At 33.4% G+C, this 23,452-nt stretch overlaps 1 protein-coding gene across 4 annotated transcripts in view; it reads left to right on the top strand.

Moving 5' to 3' along the window:
• YTHDF3 (YTH N6-methyladenosine RNA binding protein F3) overlaps nucleotides 1-23,246 on the top strand; it is a 38,898-nt gene extending 15,652 nt beyond the window's left edge. For all 4 annotated transcript variants that reach the window (XM_081265856.1, XM_081265857.1, XM_081265859.1 and 1 more), the window contains 2 exons: nucleotides 296-1,894; nucleotides 20,142-23,246. In XM_081265856.1, the coding sequence (XP_081121982.1) occupies nucleotides 296-1,894; nucleotides 20,142-20,165 (1,623 nt within the window). In that variant the 3' untranslated portion in view covers nucleotides 20,166-23,246. The remainder of the gene's footprint in view (nucleotides 1-295; nucleotides 1,895-20,141) is intronic.
• Nucleotides 23,247-23,452: the final 206 nt, after the last annotated feature.

Raw genomic sequence — 23,452 nt, 5'->3', positions numbered from 1 at the left:
TTGTAGAAATTGTAATATTTTAAAATTGTGACAGAAGATCTGACTCTTCAAACAAAAATAATCCCAATCCTACTCTTAATCCTCCTATGAAACTCCTAAGTTATTTTATAATATTTAAAAATATGAGTACTCATGTAAACTTTTCTGAGATTGGATTTGAAACTTTAATTATGCTTATCTAGAAATTTTCATTGTGTTTATCCAGTGCATCTCTTTTTCATTTAACTTTTACATATCTTTTTTCCCTCCTGTAAAGAGGACATTTCACTACTGATTGTGGTCTTCTGTTTTGCAGAGTAACAGCTATCCACCAATGTCAGATCCATATATGCCTAGTTACTATGCTCCATCTATTGGATTTCCATATTCTCTTGGGGAAGCAGCATGGTCCACGGCTGGAGACCAGCCTATGCCATATCTGACAACCTATGGACAAATGAGTAATGGAGAACATCATTATATACCAGATGGTGTTTTTAGTCAGCCTGGAGCATTAGGAAATACCCCTCCATTTCTTGGTCAACATGGATTTAACTTTTTTCCTGGTAATGCTGATTTCTCTACATGGGGGACAAGTGGATCTCAGGGACAATCAACACAAAGTTCTGCTTATAGCAGCAGTTATGGCTATCCACCTAGTTCTCTTGGGAGAGCTATTACTGATGGACAGGCTGGATTTGGCAATGATACTTTGAGTAAGGTGCCTGGCATTAGCAGTATTGAGCAAGGCATGACTGGACTGAAAATTGGTGGTGACCTGACAGCTGCAGTGACAAAAACTGTAGGTACAGCCTTGAGCAGCAGTGGTATGACTAGCATTGCAACCAATAGTGTACCCCCAGTTAGTAGTGCAGCACCTAAACCAACCTCGTGGGCTGCCATTGCTAGGAAGCCTGCCAAACCTCAACCGAAACTTAAACCCAAGGGCAATGTGGGCATTGGGGGTTCTGCTGTACCACCACCACCTATAAAACACAACATGAATATTGGAACTTGGGATGAAAAGGGGTCAGTGGTAAAGGCTCCACCAACCCAACCAGTTCTGCCTCCTCAAACTATAATCCAGCAGCCTCAGCCATTAATTCAACCACCACCATTGGTGCAAAGCCAACTGCCTCAGCAGCAGCCTCAGCCACCACAACCACAGCAGCAACAAGGACCTCAGCCGCAGGCCCAGCCACACCAAGTGCAGCCTCAGCCACCGCAGCTGCAAAATCGCTGGGTAGCTCCTCGGAACAGGGGAGCGGGCTTCAGCCAGAACAATGGAGTGGGCAGTGAAAACTTTGGTTTAGGTGTTGTACCTGTCAGCGCTTCACCTTCTAGCATAGAAGTGCATCCAGTACTGGAAAAGCTAAAGGCCATAAACAACTATAATCCCAAAGACTTTGATTGGAACCTGAAGAATGGACGTGTGTTTATAATTAAAAGCTACTCTGAGGATGACATACATCGCTCCATTAAGTATTCTATCTGGTGTAGTACTGAGCATGGTAATAAGCGTTTGGATGCAGCCTACCGTTCCCTGAATGGGAAAGGCCCACTCTATTTACTCTTTAGTGTGAATGGAAGTGGACATTTTTGTGGAGTGGCTGAGATGAAGTCTGTTGTGGACTATAATGCATATGCTGGTGTCTGGTCTCAGGATAAATGGAAGGGCAAATTTGAAGTTAAATGGATCTTTGTGAAAGATGTTCCCAATAACCAGTTACGGCACATTCGCTTAGAAAACAATGACAACAAACCAGTAACCAATTCAAGGGACACTCAAGAGGTACCCCTAGAAAAGGCTAAGCAAGTGCTTAAAATAATTGCTACTTTCAAGCATACCACCTCAATCTTTGATGACTTTGCACATTATGAAAAGCGTCAAGAAGAGGAGGAAGCCATGCGTAGGGTAAGAATATAGTAATTTTGATGTGTGGGTCTTTCTCTTGGGGATGGAGTACATGGATGGGTACCTTTTAATGACTCTCTGTTTTCTCCCTCCGCAGTACAAGGGATTGAACTCAGGGATTCTCTACTACTGAGTTACATCCTCAGCCCTTTTTCATTTTTGAAGTAGGGTCTCTAAATTGCTTAGACTGGCTTCAAACTTGATATCCTTCTGCCTCAGCCTCCTGAGTAGCTGAGATTACAGATGTGCACCACTGTACCTGCCTGAGAAAATGGATTTTTAAAAAACACCACCAAAGTATTTTTGTAGTTTGTATAGTTGAAGCTCTTGTAACAAAATATGGTGACAATTTGGCTTTGGGAGGCAGATTAGATTTGGGAGGATGTGGGCTTCAGAATTAGACTCCATAGCATTTGATTTCTTTTGTTATTCATCTGTGAGACTCAGGAAAACTTCCATTGGAAGACTTTTAATTGGACATACTGTTGTTTATGTTTGTAGCATACTGGCCGGCAGGCTTGGATTGTTTTCTGTCCTGAACTACAGAATAAAATTGGGATCCTAGTTTTAGGTGGAAAAAGAATGGAGGCACCTAGGAGATTTTTCTGTAGATAGTACATTTAAATTTCTTTTAGAGAGAAGCGGGGTTAAAGTTTGCTCTTCCAGTAAATAGTTTTTACTGCTGTGGAAAAATCTCTTATGGAAACTAAGATAAAGCAGAAACTTCCTTTAACTATCTGTATGTAAAAGTGTTAGTGATTCAATTCTTTGTGAATTTGTCTTGTGATTTCTTGGTTGTGTGCAGCAGAGGGACTGCTTCAAATTTTAAACCCAGGTGATTTTTTTAACCCTTGGCGATTCTAGGTGCAGTGATTTCTGTGCTGAATTGCCAGAAACTTTTGGAGTGATGCAAATTATTATTTAAGGCTGTGTGGGACTGTTTCCACAAAGGTTAAGATTGCTAAATATAATTTTCTCCTAGTTAAATGTGGAAAATGAGGAAAATTGGATCCAGTTGCTAGTGAGGTTTTGAGTTTAGTGTTTAAGTAAATTGTCATCTTGTAACTGCCATTACAAAATAGCATATCAGGAGAAATGATCTGGAATGTGAAAGGTGAGATGCAGATACAGATTTTATTTTGGGTTGTACTTATTTTAAGACACATTTGAGAAATATAGGTAGAGAAATTTTTTTGACTTAAGCATTTAGAGAGATGTGGGTGTTAGACCTAGGTGTTGTTTTTGTTTTGGTTTTGGTTTGTAAACAGTTGATTCCATGAAAATAGGATGAGATTATTTAGGAGAAAATTTGCATGATAAAGAAATATTTATTAGCTTTATTTTCTTCTACCACTAAGGTAGCCTTATATGTGTTCTTACTTTTCTTTTTTACCCAGTCTGAAAATTTAGTCCTAGTTTTACTATTTTCAGAATTTTAATAGATAGTTGTTTCTGGAATGTATATATTTTTTCATACTAAAAATTGATCCCAGAGATGATCCCTACCCCTTTTAAAATTTTATTACAGGGCAGAATCTCACTAAGTTTTCAAGGCTGGCCTCTAATTTATAATCCCCTGCTTCAGCCTCCCAAGTAGCTGGAATTACATACTGGTACAACTGTGCCTGCCCCATAAATATTTTTTATGACATGTATTATAGTCATGTTATTGTATAAATTACACAAATATACACAATAGTGAATTAAACTTTTAATTTTTATATTTCTATTATTCCATTGCTGCCATTCTATGACATCTAACTCATAATTGACATCTTTATTTCAAATTTTATTAAACTTGAATTTTATTAATTATAGAAGGCTGAGACAGGAGGATTATAAATTCAAGAGTAGCATGGGCAATTTAGCTGAGACCTTGTCTCAAAATGAGTAAAAAGATTGGGGATATAGCTAAGTGGTAAAGTGGCCCTTGGTTCTATCCCCAGTACCTCAACAACAACAAGGTCTTTGGCATGATATGTAAACAACAGTTTAGCTGGGTATAGAGTTTTGGGGTCAGTTCTTTTCATTCAAGATACTAGAGGCTTTGCTTCATTGTTTTACATTCTATGGATTTATCACCTTTGGATTGTTTCCAGTTTGGGGGGAATAAAAATAAAGCTCCCATAAGTATTTTTTTTTTTTTTTACATAGATTTAAAGCTTTTTTTTTCTTTTTTTAAATCATTCAATAAAGTTAAGTTCTTTCGAATCTACAGCTTTCAGTTTTTTACATGTAAATGGATAGAAGCATCATCACATTTTGGATACAGAACAGTTCCATCATCTATGAAAACCTCATTTGTACTATCTTTTTTTACTTAAATCGCTGCCCTATGTCTAACCCCTGGCACCCACTGATCTTGACTCACAAGTTTGTTAGTATTTTTTCATTTTTGTCAGGATCAGAAAACCCTTCATTACTCTTTGGGCTCTTTTCCTATTAGTTACTGGATCAGAAGGAGGATCATCAAGATCAAAGTAGGTACTTTTACATTTTTTTTCTTTAGTTCTTGGTGCCATTTTCATATGCCTCTGCCACTGTACATGTGGGAATGGGATAGTAATGCTGTAAGTTAATTTTACTATCACTCTGTGGTTAAAAAGGAAAATCTGTACAATGGCTACACTAAGTAATTGACTTCCCTGTATGTTTGAAGCTACTATATTAGGAGTCAGTTTTCCATGATTTTTAACTCATGAGCAAATGAATTATGTCTTTGCCCAGTTTTTTTCCTTTTGTTGTTAGCTCTTGTCTAGGCAGAGTTGTAATTTTCTTTTTTGACATGCTTATATTTGTACTTGGGGCTTCCATCATAAGTGCTTTCAAATGTTTTTGGCATTCCAGTGATTTTTGTGCTCCCTGTCTATTCTAGGACCTCCTTGGCTCTATCACAAAGGACAAATCAGTTGTGTTTTGCTAAAATTTCTTTTTTTTCCCCCAGCTAAAAGTAGTTGCAAGTTATTATTAGTGTCTCTTTAATAAGATCTCGTCTGTCCTGTATTAAATTCTAATTTCTCAAGGCTTGTGATAAGTAGAGGCCACATTTTCCCAGATGCATATCTTCTAGACTTTGGGTAAGTCAGATTCTTAAAGAAGACACAGACTGCATTACTTATAAAAGAGATGATTGATAAATTTGATTAGTTAAAAACAATTCCTCAAAAGATGCTTTAAAGGAAGCTTTAAAAATACATCTTTTTTGAAAGTACCAGAAGAAATTTGAATATAACTGCCTGAAAATTAATACTAAGAATATATAAAGATAAAAAAGACAACTCAGTAGAAAAAATGTGCAAAAGGTACGGATACGCATTTAGTGAAAGAGGAAAACAGACAAGACTAATGCATATAAACCAATATTCAGTCTTATTGAAAGTTAGAGAAAACAATCTCATTACAACCCCTTAGGCAGCACTATATCCTACTTACCAATTCCAACCAATCTTCTCTCATATCCCCAAACTTTTCTCCACTTCATGGTACAATCAATACCCTTCATGTTACAATGGCCAATGTAGGTTCAATGTAAACAATGTCTACTTTCTTCCCCCCAATTTTCCTAATAAAAATACTGTTCACTCTTAAGTGCAGAGGACATTTTTCTGACTGCTATCTATTTTTGCTTCAGGAAGCTTAAACCAAGACCTGTTCCCTTTTGATGATATCCATAGTGACTCAGTAAAACAATTTTATTTCACGAGGGGAAAATGCACTGTTGCCGTTTTGCCTAATTCCAACCTACATATTTTAATAACTCAGAATAGTCAAAGCCAGTAGCCTTGTCCACTTAGGAAGTTGCTGCAACAGGAAGTAAAAATGAAATTAGGAAAATCCAATTCATGATTAGAATGAGAAAATATTTTATATCCATTCATTTAGCAAAATTTAAGTGTGACAGTATTTTGAGTATTGGAAAGATTGTAAATAAACAAGGCTTTACACAATTGCAGATGTGAAGCAGTTTTGTATTTTTTAACAAGTTGAATATTCATGCCTTATAATTCAGCAGTTCTCTTCTGGAATACATATGTAAAGAACCTTTCTAGATACCCCAGAAAATATCTATAAGAATGGCAGAATTAATAATTGCAAAAAACTGGAAACAATTCAAATATCCATCTGTTGGAAAATAGCCAGAGACATTGGTGCTACAGCAATATAGTATGGGTGAATTTTTTTCTTCATTCTTCTATTTGGAAATAACTTTATCTGGGGAATAATTTATGGAATACTCATCTTTTAATCAGATTTACCTGTTATTGTCATTCTTCCATGTTTGCTTTATTCTTTTTAAACCATCTGAGTGCCATGTACAGGGCTCTTTTCTCCAAAACAACAACAACAACAAAAAACAAAAACAAAAAAAAACAGAATTATAGTATGTATTTCCTAAGAATAAGGTTATTATTTAACTATAATATTCTGTCATTTGATCCAGAGTCCTTTCTTTCCTCTAGTAGAGGATCCAGTCTATGATCAGAAAATACTGATCATAGCATAGTCAAAACCGTTTGAAATAATAATAAGTTTAGAAGACTGATTCCAATCTGCCTTCAAATTTTTTTGCCTTTCCCAAGTTTGGGAGGATTTTGTCATGTGCTTTTATAAAAGTCTTATGGTTCTAATATTTACATTTAGATTTGTGGTTGCTAGAGCTCCTTTTCTAATTTAATATTTTTCTTTAAATTTTTGAGGCCCTTTATGATAATAAGGAATTCTGTTTTCTCTTTTCATTGCTGGATTGCTTATTGATTATTTATTTTATTTTATTTTTTTTTATTTTATTTTTTCTTGATTATTTTGGCAGTAGAAGCCTCCAACTAGCTTTTCTAGCCAACATGCCTCCTGTGAAAGTTAGTATGTCAGGCCCTCTTTCAGAATGAGGAATGCTGGTGAGATTCTAAACTACAGAAGAAACAATTGCCAATTAGTTACGAGGGAGGAAGGAGCTGTATAAGGATAAAAATCTTAAAAGTTTCCTAGGCAAAAGACACAGTTTACAAAGAAAGGAAAAACAATCGATGATCTGAATTTCTCTTCTGAGGGTACTCAAATGTAAAATCTTATTTCAGGGTGGAGAGGAGTTGGGTATAAAGTTACATCTGTAAGGATGAGCGTCTAGTTACATCAGTAAAATGGGGTGGGAGGAGTAAAATAAAGAAGTTCAAGTTTAGAAGAACAAAGCCTTAGTGTACATTATAATTCAGCCTTAGTGAAAGAGTTGAGAAATTTCAGCAGAGTGAAATAGGAATTCAAGAAACGGGATGACATGTGGTAATGGCTGTTACACAAGAACAAATCTCGAAGAGGACCTGATAATGCATTTTGAATTAAGACAGGTATTCATTATTAATAGTGCATCCCAGGGCATTTCAGCATCTCACCCTGTCTGCTAATTGTCAGTAAGTTCCTTCAAGCCTTTATTAGGAACCATTGACCTGGGTAAAGTGAGGAATCTAAAAAGAATAAAAAATTTGGACAAGCTTTGATTGTATTATAAAGTCTGGGAGAACAAGACTGATTTTGCTTTTGCTGATTCCCTGGCACCTAGAAAACTATCTGGCATATAGTAGGTTTTGAATAGATATTTGTTAAATGACAAATGCTTTGAAGAATTTCTTGCAGTTTAGATATAATTGTAGAATTTTTCCTTTATAGATCTAATCACTGTTATTTGTTCATTTAGTTTATAATAAATGCTGTCTGCTGGTTTTTCAATTTGTAGAACTAGACACTAGATTATAAAATATTAATTCTAGTTAGAACAGAATGTTAGGAGATAATGGGAAGGAAAGAATTGAGGAATGGTAAATATATGAATTTATTTTCTCATCTTTCTGAAGGTTACAGGTAACTCTTTAAGGATGATCAAAGATTAGTGCCATAGGCATATTATTTAAAGTCAGAAATGCTGCTATTTTAACTAAAAATAGTATAGCTTCTAATGGAAGTTGGAAGAGAAGTGGAATATGACATTCATTTTTATAAATTAATCATATACAATGGGAATTGATAAATCCAGAATTTTATGTATTAGTATTATGCTTAAGGTTATGGCAGCCCATCAGAGGAACTTAAATTTTAGAAAGGGTCAAGGAGAGGATAAAATTCCTAATTTATTTATTTGCTTCTAAAGAATTCTTTGTGTGTACTGATTAAAGCCAGTTTAATTGGAAAATAAAAGAAGAAAATAAAGAAGTAGTAAGGTTCTGAGTGTATTTGTCTAGAAAACATAATCTGTAGGGAGTAGAATCTTCTTGTGACTCTTTAGGTAATTCTTATTTTTGTTGTCACGCTAAATGCATCATGTAGATCCTATTTTTATATCCTTTTCTTTTAAATCCGTGTTAACCAGGAAACAATTTCAGACAAGATTTTTAATTTTAATAGCTCTTTTAATTCTACATAATTTCAGTTGCCAATTATTTTGAGGTGAATTTTCCAAAAGATGCATTTTCCTAACCTCCCAGACAGATGGAGCCTTACCATAAGTAAAAATAAGCAGGTCAGTGTGCCTGGCAGCACATGCCAGTAATCCCAGAGGTTCAAGTGGAATCCAAATTTGAGGTCAACTCATGAGCAATTTCATGAGGCCCTTAGCTACTTTCTGAGACCCTGTCTCAAAATTAAAAAATGAAAAGGTCTGGGGATGTAGCTCAGTGGTTAAGCACTCCTGGGTTAAATCCCTAGTGTCCGTCCCACCCCAAGTTCATAGTTGTAATAAAATCTATTAAACTCTAGACACTTATATGTATTATAGTCACATATGCTAATATTATGTTGTTGTGTACTTCCAAAGGCTAAATTTTAGTGCATAATATAATTTTTTTTAATGCTTGAAATAGTTGATCCTGAGATGAGATGTTAGATCTATCTCAAAGTACAAATTTGTATTAACATATAAGAAATTACTTTGACCATAATTAGACCTATAACAACAGTAAGCATTTTCCTAATAGTTCCACATTATTTTTAATGACATGGGTTGAAGTCTGTTTGATTACCCTTTGGTAAACTTTTCTAATGGCTCTAGTTCTCTCTCTGCAGAATAAGTTGATTATGATGATTAACAGAAACAAGTTCAGTAAATTAAGTCTAACTTATATTACTTATTTAAGTGTATAATTCTCTGGGTTAAAAATATTGGTGTTTTTAGTAATCAAGATGATTTTATTACAGTAATACTCTGTTCTAAACTTGGTAAATATTTATGAGCCAAAGTTGGAAGGAGGTGCTTCAATGAACATTTTATTATATTGACTTGTTTTTATGTTTTCTTCAGACAACACGTTAATAGTGGTTTTGTTGTGTTCCAATGCTGGTAAGAGAATTTTATAGATTTTTAGTAAGTGAACTACCTGTAGTTTATCAGGTTAGTTGTAGACCTTGGAGAGATAATTTAGGAAATTATCAATAGTTACTAAATTGAGCAGAATTTCAGTTGTTAGCAAATGCATGATGACATAAGAAATAGGAATAGCTATCTTTACCTTTATGTGGGAAAGAAATATTTAAAGTTTTAAGAAGTAATTTGTTGAATTATTTGTTTATTGAAAACATGCAGTTTCTTAATTTAGAATAAATGTGCCTAAGGAAAAATATTTCATGAAAAGAAAGTTGTAGCTTTTGAACAGAAGATTTGTTCTTTAGTAAGGGAAAAGTTAGGGCCTTAATCAACTCTACCTGTTCCTTGGAGTAGTTTATTTTTTTAAATGTAAAGATTTCATCTGTATATATTTCACCCTGATCGTATAATAAATATTGATAATGTTAGGATAGGATGCCCTAGTTCCTTTCCCTGACAGTTCTGAATTTATGCTAATATCATATATCAAAAGGCTTTGCTACAGTATGGATAATGTTTGTTCTTTTGTGACCTGTTGTATAAGCTATCTAAAAAGTGTAAAATACTTTACAGTTTCTTGTGTGTCAGGAATTGGGCCACAGCCTAGTTGGATTCTCAGCTTGAGGGTCTCCATGAGGTTGCAGTCAATCCTAGGTGGGCTTAATTCTCATTTCCTGAGCAAGCAAAGGATCGGTGAGTAGGGCAATAGAGTGAGGTGGCATAGCTAGAGAATAGAAGGCACAGTCTTTTATAACCATTTCATAGAGGTGATAATCCTATTACCTCTGCCAGTTGTGTTGGTTAGCAGCAAAACATTTATTGTGTCCAGCCCACACTTAGGAGTAGGGATTGATTCTACAACCTATGAATAAGAGGAGGCAGGAACCATTGGGAGCCATGTCAGAAACTGCCAAAACCCCTTGCCCACCATGTCAGTACCACTTTAGTACTGGGGTTTTAATCCTGGACTTAAAACATTGGGCCTCACCCCCAACTCTTTTTAAAATTTTTATTTTTAGACAGGATATCACCAAGTTTTCCAAGCTGGCTTTGAACTTTTGATCTCTTGTCTAAACCTCACTTGTAGGAGTAGCAGGGATTACAGCTGTGTGCTACCATACCTAGCTTTATTGCTCTCTAATTTCTAAGAGGAAATTGGTTTTACTGTCTCCTGGGAGGAAAGTTTGGGTTTATTGAAAGATGTTTCTACTCTAATATCTTATGCATTTGACCAATTCAATATTTCTGTTGCTTTTGAAACACCTTGAGGATGAAAGAACCTTTATAGAATCTATAATAAAAGAACTAGGATATATTTAAAAAGCTACTAATGAACAATTCTACTTGTAAAAGAGAGTCTAGAATATTTAATTTTCATTTTGTGGTAAAGAGACCAAAATCTGACATCTAAAAATAGAATTGCAAATGGATTCCTTTGCTTGGTTTTAAGACCCTCAGTTACTTGGTCTTTTTATTTTTATTTTTTTTCCTTTTTAAAATTAATTTTTTAAAAAAAATTCTAGAACACATCTTGCATTCAGTTTAACCTGTATCACCATATATTTGGGTCCTGCATGTTCTTTTTTTAACTCTGTTACCTCATTCATTCAGTGGATAAGTATTTAAGGTTAAAAGTAGCCACCAGAGATAAATAACCTTTATTTTGTAGAACTTAGTCAGCTTGGGGAGATAAATGAATAGTTCAGGTTAGAGAATTTTGTAATTTTCAGTGTCTTTTGTTAAATTTATTGCTAAGTATTTTGTATTTTTTAAATGTGTGCCACCATATCCAGCTTCAGTTTTTATTTTCTTAATTATGTGCTTGTAATTCAGGTACACCACATAATTATAATTATACAGAATCCCCTTTTTAACTATTTTTTAAATGTCGTTGTATCCAGTGATTTGCTGAATTCATTTATTAGTTCTTATAGTTCTAATAGAAAAATCCTTAGAGTTTTCTACCTAACAATCATGAAATCTGTAGGTTGTCTTTTCATATATATATATATATATATATATATATATTTCTTCATGCAATTAAGTAAAAACTCTCAAAATAAGACATAATAAAAATGATTGTGATGAGTTGTATTATTTTATTAAACTAAATCATAAAACATGAATTTATTCCTAACACTTATAGCTGTGTTCATTGAACCACCTAAAATAACATTTAATGTTCATCACCATTTTTTTCTATTTGAACTTCTTAATTCTTCCTTTTTTGTAATATACTTTTAATTTATTTGATCTTTGGTTGGCACAAATGAATAATTTGTTAGCATTCTGTATTAATTCTTTTCTCAAGCCTGAAAATATTCTTTATTTTATAAATACAAATATGGGCACTGGAACCTTTTAAAGTTTCCAGTAATGATCATGACTATTATTTTTTCATTAATTTCCACTGAGTTGGTTGTCACCGTAAATGTTTATGTCTTATTAGTCCAACTCTGCAGTAGTAATGGACAGTAATAATGTAGAGCTTTATTACAATGTAAATGTAAATGTAAAACATTTGAAAAGTTGATTTCTGAAAATGACCTCTAGCCCCAAATCATAATCATTGTTCTTTCCCCTGATGACTACATGGTTGTGAATTTCAAGTGCAGAATTGGTCTGTTTCCTTTGTACTCTTTGTCTTTTGCTTTTTTAATGCAAAAGGAGTTGTCATGTTTTTGGGATAGAGCAAGTCTGAAACTTACCTCAGCATTAAAGTACTTTAAGAGGCTCTGAACACAATGTGAGGCTTTTGAGCAGCTGGGATTTTTATCCATTACTGCCCTTATTGTATTCTTTGGCATGAATTTTTCCAGTCCTGTCAGCCTCCTATGCAGATTTCATTCTAAGTTATTAATTTTCCTGAAGAATTGAATCTGTTAGATGTTTTAATTTAAATGCTGTTTCATCTGTAAATGGTTTTCTTGAAATATACACACTGGCTTTTTCCTTTATTTAATTGAAAAACATAGCCTGACACAGACATTAGGTTTAATTTGGGTGTGGAATTTAAGACATACTTTCACCCTCAAACAATAATTTTGATTTCCTGTGCAAGGGCAGCCATTAAAATAGCAATAACCTATAAAATATTTTTTTTTCATATTTCTGCAATGGTGTTTGAGAGTTGCATGCAAATTGTACTTTTCTTTAGTGATCACTTTTTATTTTATTTTGAAATATTAAGACTTACAGCATGTTGCAAAGGTAATATAGGAAGTTTCTATATATACTTATTCACTTTTCCTTAATATTAACATGCATATAATCATGGAGTATTTATTTGAACAAAGAAATTTTTTTTATTGGTTGTTCAAAACATTACAAAGCTCTTGACATATCATATTTCATACGTTAGATTCAAGTGGGTTATGAACTCCCATTTTTACCCCAATCACAGATTGCAGAATCACATCGGTTACACATCCACATTTTTACATGATGCCATATTAGTGACTGCTGTATTCTGCTACCTTTCCTATCCTCTACTATCCCCCCTCCCCTCCCCTCCCCTCCCCTCCCATCTTCTCTCTCTACCCCGTCTACTACAGTTCATTTCTCTCCTTGTTTTTTCCCCCATTCCCCTCACAACCACTTATATGTAATTTTGTGTAACAATGAGGGTCTCCTTCCATTTCCATGCAATTTCCCTTTTCTCTCCCTTTCCCTCACACCTCATGTCTCTGTTTAATGTTAGTCTTTTCCTCCTGCTCTTCCTCCATGCTCTGTTCTTAGTTGCTCTCTTTATATCAAAGAAGATATTTGGCATTTGTTTTTTAGGGATTGGCTAGCTTCACTTAGCATAATCTGCTCTAATGCCATCCATTTCCCTGCAAATTCTACGATTTTAACATTTTTTAGTGCTGCTTAATACTCCATTGTGTATAAATGCCACATTTTTTAATCCATTCATCTATTGAAGGGCATCTGGGTTGGTTCCACAGTCTAGCTATTGTGAATTGTGCTGCTATGAACATCAATGTGGCAGTATCCCTGTAGTACGCTCTTTTAAGGTCTTCAGGGAATAGTCCGAGAAGGGCAAGGGCACGGTCAAATGGTGGTTCCATTCCCAGCTTTCCCAGGAATCTCCATACAGCTTTCCAAATTGGCCGCACCAATTTGCAGTCCTACCAGCAGTGTATAAGAGTACCCTTTTCCCCACATCCTCGCCAGCACTTGTTGTTGTTTGACTTCAAAGTGGCTGCCAGTCTTACTGGAGTGAGATGGTATATTAGGGTGGTTTTGATTTGCATTTCTCTGACTGCTAGAGATGGTGAGCATTTTTTCATGTACTTGTTGATTGACTGTATGTCCTCCTCTGAGAAGTGTCTGTTCAGGTTTTTGGCCCATTTGTTGATTGGGTTATTTGTTATCTTATTGTTTAATTTTTTGAGTTATTTGTATACTCTGGATATTAGGGCTCTATCTGAAGTGTGAGGAGTAAAAATTTGTTCCCAGGATGTAGGCTCTCTATTTACCTCTCTTATTGTTTCTCTTGCTGAGAAAAAACTTTTTAGTTTGAGTAAGTCCCATTTGTTGATTCTAGTTATTAACTCTTGTGCTATGGGTGTCCTATTAAGGAATTTGGAGCCCGACCCAACAATATGTAGATCGGAGCCAACTTTTTCTACTATCAGGCGCAGAGTCTCTGATTTGATATCAAGCTCCTTTGATATCAAGCTCCTTGATCCATTTTGAGTTAACTTTTGTGCATGGTGAGAGAAAGGGATTCAGTTTCATTTTGTTGCATATGGATTTCCAGTTTTCCCAGCACCATTTGTTGAAGATGCTATCCTTCCTCCATTGCATGCTTTTAGCCCCTTTATCAAATATAAGATAGTTGTAATTTTGTGGATTGGTCTCTGTGTCCTCAATTCTGTACCATTGGTCCACCCGCCTGTTTTGGTACCAGTACCATGCTGTTTTTGTTACTATTGCTCTGTAGTATAGTTCGAAATCTGGTATCGCTATACCACCTGTCTCACACTTCCTGCTTAGAATTGCTTTTGCTATTCTGGGTCTTTTGTTTTTCCATATGAATTTCATAATTGCTTTATCTATTTCTACAAGAAATGCCGTTGGGATTTTGATTGGCATTGCATTAAACCTATAGAGAACTTTGGGTAATATTGCCATTTTGATGATGTTAGTTCTTCCTATCCATGAACAGGGTATATTTTTCCATCTTCTAAGGTCTTCTTCTATTTATCTCTTTAGGGTTCTGTAGTTTTCATTGTATAAATCTTTCACCTCTTTTGTTAGGTTGATTCCCAAGTATTTTATTTTTTTTGAGGATATTGTGAATGGAGTGTTTTTCCTCATTTCCGTTTCAGAAGATTTGTCATACAGGAATGCCTTTGATTTATGCGTGTTGATTTTATATCCTGCCACTTTGCTGAATTCATTTATTAACTCTAGCAGCTTTTTTGTAGACCCTTTTGGGTCTGTTAGATATAATATCATATCATCTGCAAATACTGATAATTTAAGTTCTTCTTTTCCTATTTTTAACCTCCATACCATCAAAGCGCCCGACCTCAACATAAAATCCTGAGTTCAAACCTCAATTCTATACATGCCATTAAATTCTGTAGGCCTCTAATGAAACTAATGAATTTACCTTAAATCACAGTTAAATCCAACATCTCTAAACCTTGTCTCCCAAAACAAAGGAGAGATATGGGAACTATAAAAACCAAAACAAATTTAAAAAAGAAAACAGAAAGGCAACAGTCAAACAGTTGGAAAGCAACGTGAGCACCATGAAAAAACAAGGGAAAAAAGGATTACAAACAATGCAGGACAACTTAAATTCACAGGAGAACTTAGAGGCTTCAGAAAAATGGTCAGAGAAAGAACTCAAGGCATACCTAACTCAGATGGAATGGAATCTTAGAGAAGACTTTAGATAGCAATTCCAAACAATGAAAGTATACTTTGAAAACGAATTAAATAGGCAAATTCAAATGGCAAAGAACAAGGAGATAGAGATTTAAAAAAAAAAATCAAACAGTAATCCTAGAAGTGAACAAAGAAATTAACATTGGTTAATACTGTTAAATAAATTACAGACTTTTCCCCAATTCCCCATTTTCCTGCTAGTGACCTTTTCTGTTTCTCAAGATATGGCGTGGACACCAGCATATTTCATTGAGTTGCTGTGTTTCCTCAGTTGTCTCCAATCTGTTAACAGTTTTCTGACTTTCTTTGTTTCTTATATCTTTCAAGACTACAGAGCAGTGGGGTAAATCCCCAGCAACCTCCCCCCCCCAAAAAAAAAACAAAGATTACTAAACAGGTGGATTTCAGATTTTCAGAAAACTTTCTGTTTGCTTGGTGTTTTCTCATGATTAGATGACATTATGGATTTGAGGAAGAATCCCACAGAAATGATGTGCTCATTACTAGTAGTATTAACATTGATTACTTGTTTAAGGTGATGGATGTCCCGTGGGTTTCTGCATTAGAAATGTTTTGATTCCCCCTTTTGTATTCTGTTTCTGGAAGCAAGTCTACTAGGAACTCATACTTAAAACTAGGAAAATCGAATTATCAAAGAATTAGTGAAGTTTGTTGTCTACTTTCACTCTTTTCATTTGCCCCTTTAATTTATCTACTGAGTTTTTCAATTTGAAAACTAGTTTTCTAAGATACAAATGTATTTTTGTGTTTATTGCATTTGGATTTCAAATGTTTGCTTCTTTTACTGTTTTTGCACGTGTTCACTGTTCTTTCAGTAATTCTATTGTACTATGTTCTCAGTGCTTACCTTCATTTTTATTTTTCTAGATGCCATGGCTTCTTAGATACATGGTTACTTTTCCCTTGTGACTCATTTGTGGCCTCTGGTCTAGTTACCGAAGTATTGCTAATAATGACAAACCTTCAGATGATTAGAAGAAAAGTTATTTAAAGATGAGCTGGTGTTCCCTCTTAGGACATTGAAGAAAATCTTTATTTTCTGGCTCTTTCCTGGTTTGAAGCGTAGGGACTATCTATCAGAAAAATATGAGTTGACAACAGCTTCCTGGGTTCAATTCCATGGGCCATTTTCTGGTCTTGGTCCTAGGATCTTTGTTGATCTCCAGTGTATTGGGTTGGAGAAGAAACCCTGTACTACCCAGTTTTTTCTTCAGACTTAATAGCTGTAAAATCTCACAGTATGAGTTGTTGAGGTATAGTGTGCTATTAATGGAAAAAGGTTGGGGTGGGGAGGGTTGGAAGGGAAGAATTCTTCTGTTAATCATTTTTATTATTTAAAGAAAAAATTGAATTCTGTAATTAGATATTAGTACCCTATGTACATATATAACTATATGACTGGTGTGATTTTACATCATGTACAACCAGAAGAATCAGAAATTATAGTTCATTATATATGATGTATCAAAGTCCATCCAACTGTCATGTGTAACTAATTAAAACATTAAAATAATTAAAAAATACATATTCTGAGAATATAAGAAAAATTGAATTCTGTGAATCACTTGATAGTTTGTATCCTAGAATGCCTTTTTAGTTACATTTGAAGTTGATAATATCACTGATAGCTCATCATTTCTAGTTTTTGTATTTCTAGTGATTTGTAACTGATAGTTCTAGGCACATGGACTATATTAAAATTATTAGAATATTTAATATTAATAGTTTAAGGTACATTCCTACTTCTTGGTAGTATACTTGTAGGATTTGTTTATTAGAAAGAAATGGACCATAAACTTCTGGAGAACTAATTCTCTTGATGGATGTTTACTGTGTCCTGATGACTTCCAAATTTGTATTCCCATTCTAAACCATTGTTATCTCAAGACACATCTAATTACGTATTTGACATCTTCATTTATTATTATCTCATAAACATTAATATAATTCCTATTTTTTGCCTGCCCCAATCTCCTTTTTTTTTTCTTTTTTAAGAGAATATGTACCATTTTTTCTTTTAGAGATGTTTAGTCTAAAAGTCCTGGACTCATTCTTGATACTATTGTTTATTACCCCTTATCTAATCCATCAGTAAGTGATGGTTGTCTTGGCTTTCAAAATGTATCATGAGTCCAAGCACTTGTCACTAGCTCTATCTCTTTTGAAGTTGTTCAGTTTGCCTTATCCTGTTAAATTTATTGGCATATTAACATTAATAGTATTTTTATATTTGTACTATTATGATTTTTTAAAAAATCAGTGTTTTGGAGATTTTCTATTGTGAGTTATCTGCCAAAGCACCAACTTTAAGTTTTTGTTCTCTTTATTTTTTTTCTATTTTATTATATTCTGCTGTTATCATATTTTCTTTCATTTTTTTTCTTTGCTTTCTTGAGGTGGATGATGAGCTCATCACTTTTTAGCTTTTTTAAAAAAAAATTCTACACATGTAAATTTCTAGTGTCTTTTGGAGGACCCATACATTTTTATTGTCGTACTGCTATAAAATTTTTCTGATTTCCATTATGACTTTTTCAAAAGACTTTTAGAAGTGTTTCAAAATTTCAAAATGTGTCTAAGTTGTTTTTGTTGTTTTTGCTCCTAAAATTTATGTCAGAAAATGGGTACACTATGAAACTGACTCTGACATTTATTGAAATTTGTTTCTGGCCTAGCATGTAGTCACTTCTTATGATACATTGTGTACCTGGATAAAATGTGTACTCTGTAATTATTTGTGCCAGTTTTCTGTATTCTTTGGGTTAAACTTTTTACTTCCTTGTCAGCTTTATCTATTACTAAGAGAAATGTGTTAAATTCTCCTATCATGAATTTGTTTGCTTCTCCTTATAATTCTGACAATTTTAACAGTTTATCAAAAACTGTTTCTTATTCAGTATGTAGCAATCACTTTTATTTCTAAAAATGGCTTTTGTCTTTTAAGACCAGTTTGTCTGATATTGATATGGTTGTCTTAATTTGGTATATGTTACCATATGTATGTATTAATCTTAAACTTTTTTTGTATCCTTGTGTTTTGGGTTTATTATAAATAGTGTGTAATGGGATTTTGAGAAATTCTGAATTGATATTTTTTACTTTAATTGATGAGTTTACATTTTTTTGCTCATAAATATATAAAAATGTTTACTTTTCTCCTCTTAATCTAGATCTTTTAAACCTCTAATTAATGAGGACCTTTGTCCTTTTTGTTTTCTTTATGTCTTTTACTTGTGCAGTTTCAGGTTATGCATTGTATGTATATATATATATATAGATAGATGCATATGTAATCTATGTATTTTAGTGATTCTGTAAAAGTGCATACTTGATTATAGTTCAAATTGAAACATCGTTTCTAGCTTCCACTTAAATAGCACATGGTTCTCATTGTTAAAACTGATCATTCATGTCCCCCATGTTAAACTTCTTTGTCCAATTTATCCTTAAGTAGAATTCCTTTTTTCCTTTTTTATATGTTGATGGACCTTTATTTTAATCATTTATTTATCTGTGATGCTGAGATTTAAACCTAGGTGCCTCACACATCCTAGGCAAGCTCTCTACCACTGAGCCACAACCTCAAACCCCTTTTTTCTTTTTTTCCTAGTTTTGATTCATCTTTTTATGGGACAGTACATAAGCAGTATGCTGTTATCTTAATTTATTCATATATATATATATATATATACGAGCTGATTATAGGACATGTTTCAAAAATGTCTCAAGCCTTTTTGTTTTCTTCACTTGAACACTAAACTTTCTGTTTCATCAGGCTTGTAAAAGAATTTTAGGGCCTTTGTAAAATTAGACTCCAGCTCTTTGTTATACTTCCCAGTTAATATTGTTGAGGTTTTTTTTTTGTGTATCCTTTTGAAACATGACTGCTCTAGTTAGCTCTGTTTCCAGTATTGTTTTATTCTTTCATTTCAGTGTATTTCACTGATATTTAGGAATCTCTGAGATAATTGCATTTTTAGTTGCCATGTAGTAGGACATTTTATTAACTTTCTCCATGAAATACTGCTTTTCAAGTTGCAGTGATACGTTCAGGTGAAAAAGTATCAAAGAACTTAAAGCTTTTTTTTTTTTTTTTTTTAATCTTTGGAATTTAAAATACAGGTTTTTTTGCATGGCCACTTGGAAAGACAGTAGAATTTACTATTGAGTGTGTATTACTCATGCAAAAATATGATGGGAGTAGAAAAAATGAAATGAGAGAATCTTAAAATTTGTTAAAACACTGGTGGTTTTCAAAGTGCTATTATCCTCATAAGGGCCAGCAGTCCAGGCTTACCTGTGAACTTGTTAGAAATGCAAATTCACCGTTTCCTTGTCCTACCTGTGGGACCTAACTCTTAGTGTTTGTATAAGCCCTCCAGGTGATTTGTCTAGAATTAATAAAAAAAATTTGATTAATTGTGAACATGAAAACATTATTCAGTTAAGTATTTTTTAAAGAAGGAATTGTTATATATCTCAATTGTCATAAGTCAGCAATCAATGGAATGTAACACTTCTTCGTGTGAAAAGTTATACTGAGAATAAGAACGGAAGAAATTTTGGAATTAAAGTTATTTCTAAATTAGTACTGAAATCTTAATGTAATGCACTTTTAATATAGTTCTACCTTTTTTCCAGTCTCTACCTGAGCTAAATTGCTTTCCAGATGCTACATCTCACTATCAAAAATTCATTGTACTCAAAACACATTATTATACTATGTTCTTCTTAAACAAATCCTGTGGGACAGTAGGACTGTGTAGAGTACTTAAACTGTGTAGAGTACTTAAACTGCCCTGAAATAGGTCTCTATTTGGACTTTCTAATTTAAAATGTTTTGTGGTAACCATGCTTCTGTGATTATTTGAATTAGTATTTGAAGAACTTTGTATAGAGATGACTTATATTATATGTGCATGTAGTTTAAATGATGAAAATATTTTGGTGTAATTCTTTTTGTTTTTCTTTCAGGAGAGAAATAGAAACAAACAATAACCATATGGAGATGTCCTATTAAAATTACAACACTAATGATGTAGACTTTGGAAATGCCTAATAAGTCAAAGAAGACGTTATTAAAGCTTTTTTTCTGCTTAAGGTGACATCTTTGAACACTTTAACAAAAAATTGACTCTTCTTGTAATGGTTTTCATCAGCGCATCTGCCCTTATACTCACACCAAACACACTTGAGAACTGTAACTTCGTCAAGCACTTTCTGTCCTGAAGCTTTTACCAGTATCTGCTGTCTTTTGTAATTATGCATCCTAGCTAAGGCACAGAAGACTGAATGAATGCAAGGATTCATTAACTCTTTGAATTTGTTAAATACTAACAGTTAACCATTAGAAGTGGTTCAATGATGTAAGAGTCACACTGCTTCAACTTTTTCTTTGTTGTAGTTTTTAAATTGTCAATTTTTAGCTATTTCAACAGATTAAAAGCAAAATAATCATGCCATATTTAGTCCTGGAGTTCAAGTCTAAATGTTTATGTGAAAAATTATTGTAGTAAACTTTTAATATGGCAAAGCAAACTTAAGCTCTATTTTAGCCAAATGAAACATAATCTGAAATTATATTAGAACATTTCCCTTGTCTTCGAACTGTTTGGTGTAACAGAATATTGATATGCAGCTTGGTGGATTTCACCAGTTAATGCACATTCTTTTCCCCTCCTTCCCTCAATTATATGTATACTGAGAAATGTGCATTTGTCTGAGGAATTATTTTGTTTGCTACCATTTAATGAATCTCAAAATTTTGAGTAAATGTACCTCAGTCTAATCAGACTTTTTATGATCTTTATAACTACGTTTAAAATCCTTAATTCCTATTTCTGGGTGTTTGCGAGCCTGATTGCTATCATGAAGTAAAAATTTATTATTCTAGATATTCACTAGCTAAATAAACATAGTTCTTGTTTAGCAAGCATATATTGTTCCTCAACTCTTTTCTCCAGCTTTTGCAGTGTCCTGGCATCCTTAAAATACTTTGAGAATATGGCCTTGATCCATGAATTAAATCAGTATCTAAGTGAATGTGTTGATGTTTTATTGATCAGATCTATATAAGTGGGAATACAGCATATATCTGGGTATTCTTATAGTTATCTTTTTAACATCTTATTTTTTTCATTAATTACATATCAACATTAATTTTGTATCTTGAAACAAATTGATTTTGTATAATTGAATGTGTCAAGAAGCATCTGTATTAACTGATTTGATGGCATAGGTTATGAAAATAATGTCCTGCCCCTTATATTATTGTTCCAAAAGGAGAAAGCTATGTAGAATTATATGTTAAGGGTGAAAATAGCAATACAGTAGATTTGAATACCTTGATGTTTTGCATTACTCCATTTATGTTTACATCATGTTTAGAAATGTTTTCATTTACTATGATCTTTGGTCACTTCAACTCAAAAGCCTAGTGACATATTTCTTTGAGGCTTTCATTTATATAATATTTTTTTTGTACAATGTTTTCTTAAAACGTACAAATACTGTATTTTTTTTTTTTCACTCAAATACAGTATTTGTAGAAAACTGTAGCTACGTCACAGTTCTTGGGTAGTCCCAGTGTAGTTATATCAATGTTTACTGAAGGGAACATCAAAATGTTAGTGGTATATTTAAAAATAAAGATTTTCTTAAAGGAAAATTGCACCTATTTTACCTTTTTGAGACTAAGCCATGAAATCTTGTAACACGTCTCTTAACTATTTACAATAAAAATTGGCATTTGGGTATAGTCACCACAGCAATGTTCTATGTCTCTAATATTGTATAGGTAAGGCTTGCCAAAGATGATTGTTATCATTTCTGGAGGTTCTATTGGAGAAAACTGTAAAAGGGTGACCTTGTTGGAAGGATCTGAGTCCTCCCCCTGAGGTTCTCTTTTTATTGGTGCTTTATTAGCAACTCTGGATATTTTTATAAAACTAGTTACATTATAAATGGATTCAAACTTGTTTAATTTATATTAGGTTTCTATTAGGAAATGTCATGGAAACACCCAGCATGTAGACTGATTGCAATAGACTCAGACATTGTCAAGTGTTGCTTAGAGTCTATGCATGGTGAGGAGTACATCCCAGTGCCTTTAACGTGGATTTCTAATATTAAGTGAAATGGGTGCAGCATTCCTTTGGGAAAAAAAATATATCAATTGGTAATTTTGTGGTTTTCTCATTTAAGTTTTCCCCAACATACCGACTTTCTCTTTCTCTTGGTCTGCCAGGTCAGTGTATTACAAGATGTTTTTTCTCTAAATGAAATTATTACAGGTTGTCTTGAATGCAACCAAATGAATGTTTCTTCACTGTAGGGACCAAAAAAGAGAATGTGGGCTCTACAAGAGGAAATACCTAATCAAATGTTTGAATAATCATGAATGAAGACATTATTGTCCCAGTAAATTTCTCTCTCAATGTTTTTCTGAGGTCTGGTTTGAATGTTTCTTTTTAAAGTTATCTTATGTGGGTATTTTCTTTCGAAAGGTATTATAGTTTGTATACTTAACAGTAAGGGGGAAAATGTAACCAAAATTAGTATTCTTTATCTATACATATTGGTACTTGAAGATTCCTTTCAAAAGAAACCCAGCCTTTTTTAAAATTTTAGTACTTAATTTCTCATTTTAACTTAAGTGATCTTTCTAATCCAAAAGCTGTGTTATTTTTTGAGTACAATGCATGGGGGTTAAGCTGATGTTAAAACAGTTTGCAATAAAAAAAAAAAAAGAATCAGCTTAAGTCATTTAATCAAGTGCATTCTGCATCCTTTAAAATTAAGTTTGAGAGATTTAAGAGAATTGTGTTTTCATTAAGTTTTGCATATCTTTTGTTATGCCATGTAAATTCCCTTTTTCGTATGATTAAAGGAAGGTTATGATAAAATGATTATAGTTCATTTACATTCACTTGTAGCAATTACTTGAGAATTTGAATTTTGTCGTGTTTGGGTTTGTTCATTCCTGTGAATGATGGTACAGTTAGGTGAGATTTTCTGTTATGGTACCCAAACTCACCATTTGGTCCTCTTTAATCTTTGAGGGTTTCAATAAAAATTGTTCACTCATATCTGTGTTCTTTCCATTTTATCTTTATAAATATGTGTTGCCTGCTTAAAAAGAAAACAATTTTGCCTACTCTAGTATGAATTTCTCTATTGATATATCCTTCAAGTACAGTTAGATTATGTCATTCATTTTAGTTGGCTATTTAGATTAAGTGGGAAAATTAAGCTAAGATAGCATTTCATCCTAATCTTTGTCTACT

This window comes from Spermophilus citellus (genome assembly GCF_964194105.1).
Source record: "Spermophilus citellus genome assembly, chromosome: 14".
Lineage (NCBI taxonomy): Eukaryota > Metazoa > Chordata > Mammalia > Rodentia > Sciuridae > Spermophilus > Spermophilus citellus.
Note: the sequence above shows the minus strand (reverse complement) of the source record. Positions and strands in the feature narration are given on the sequence as shown.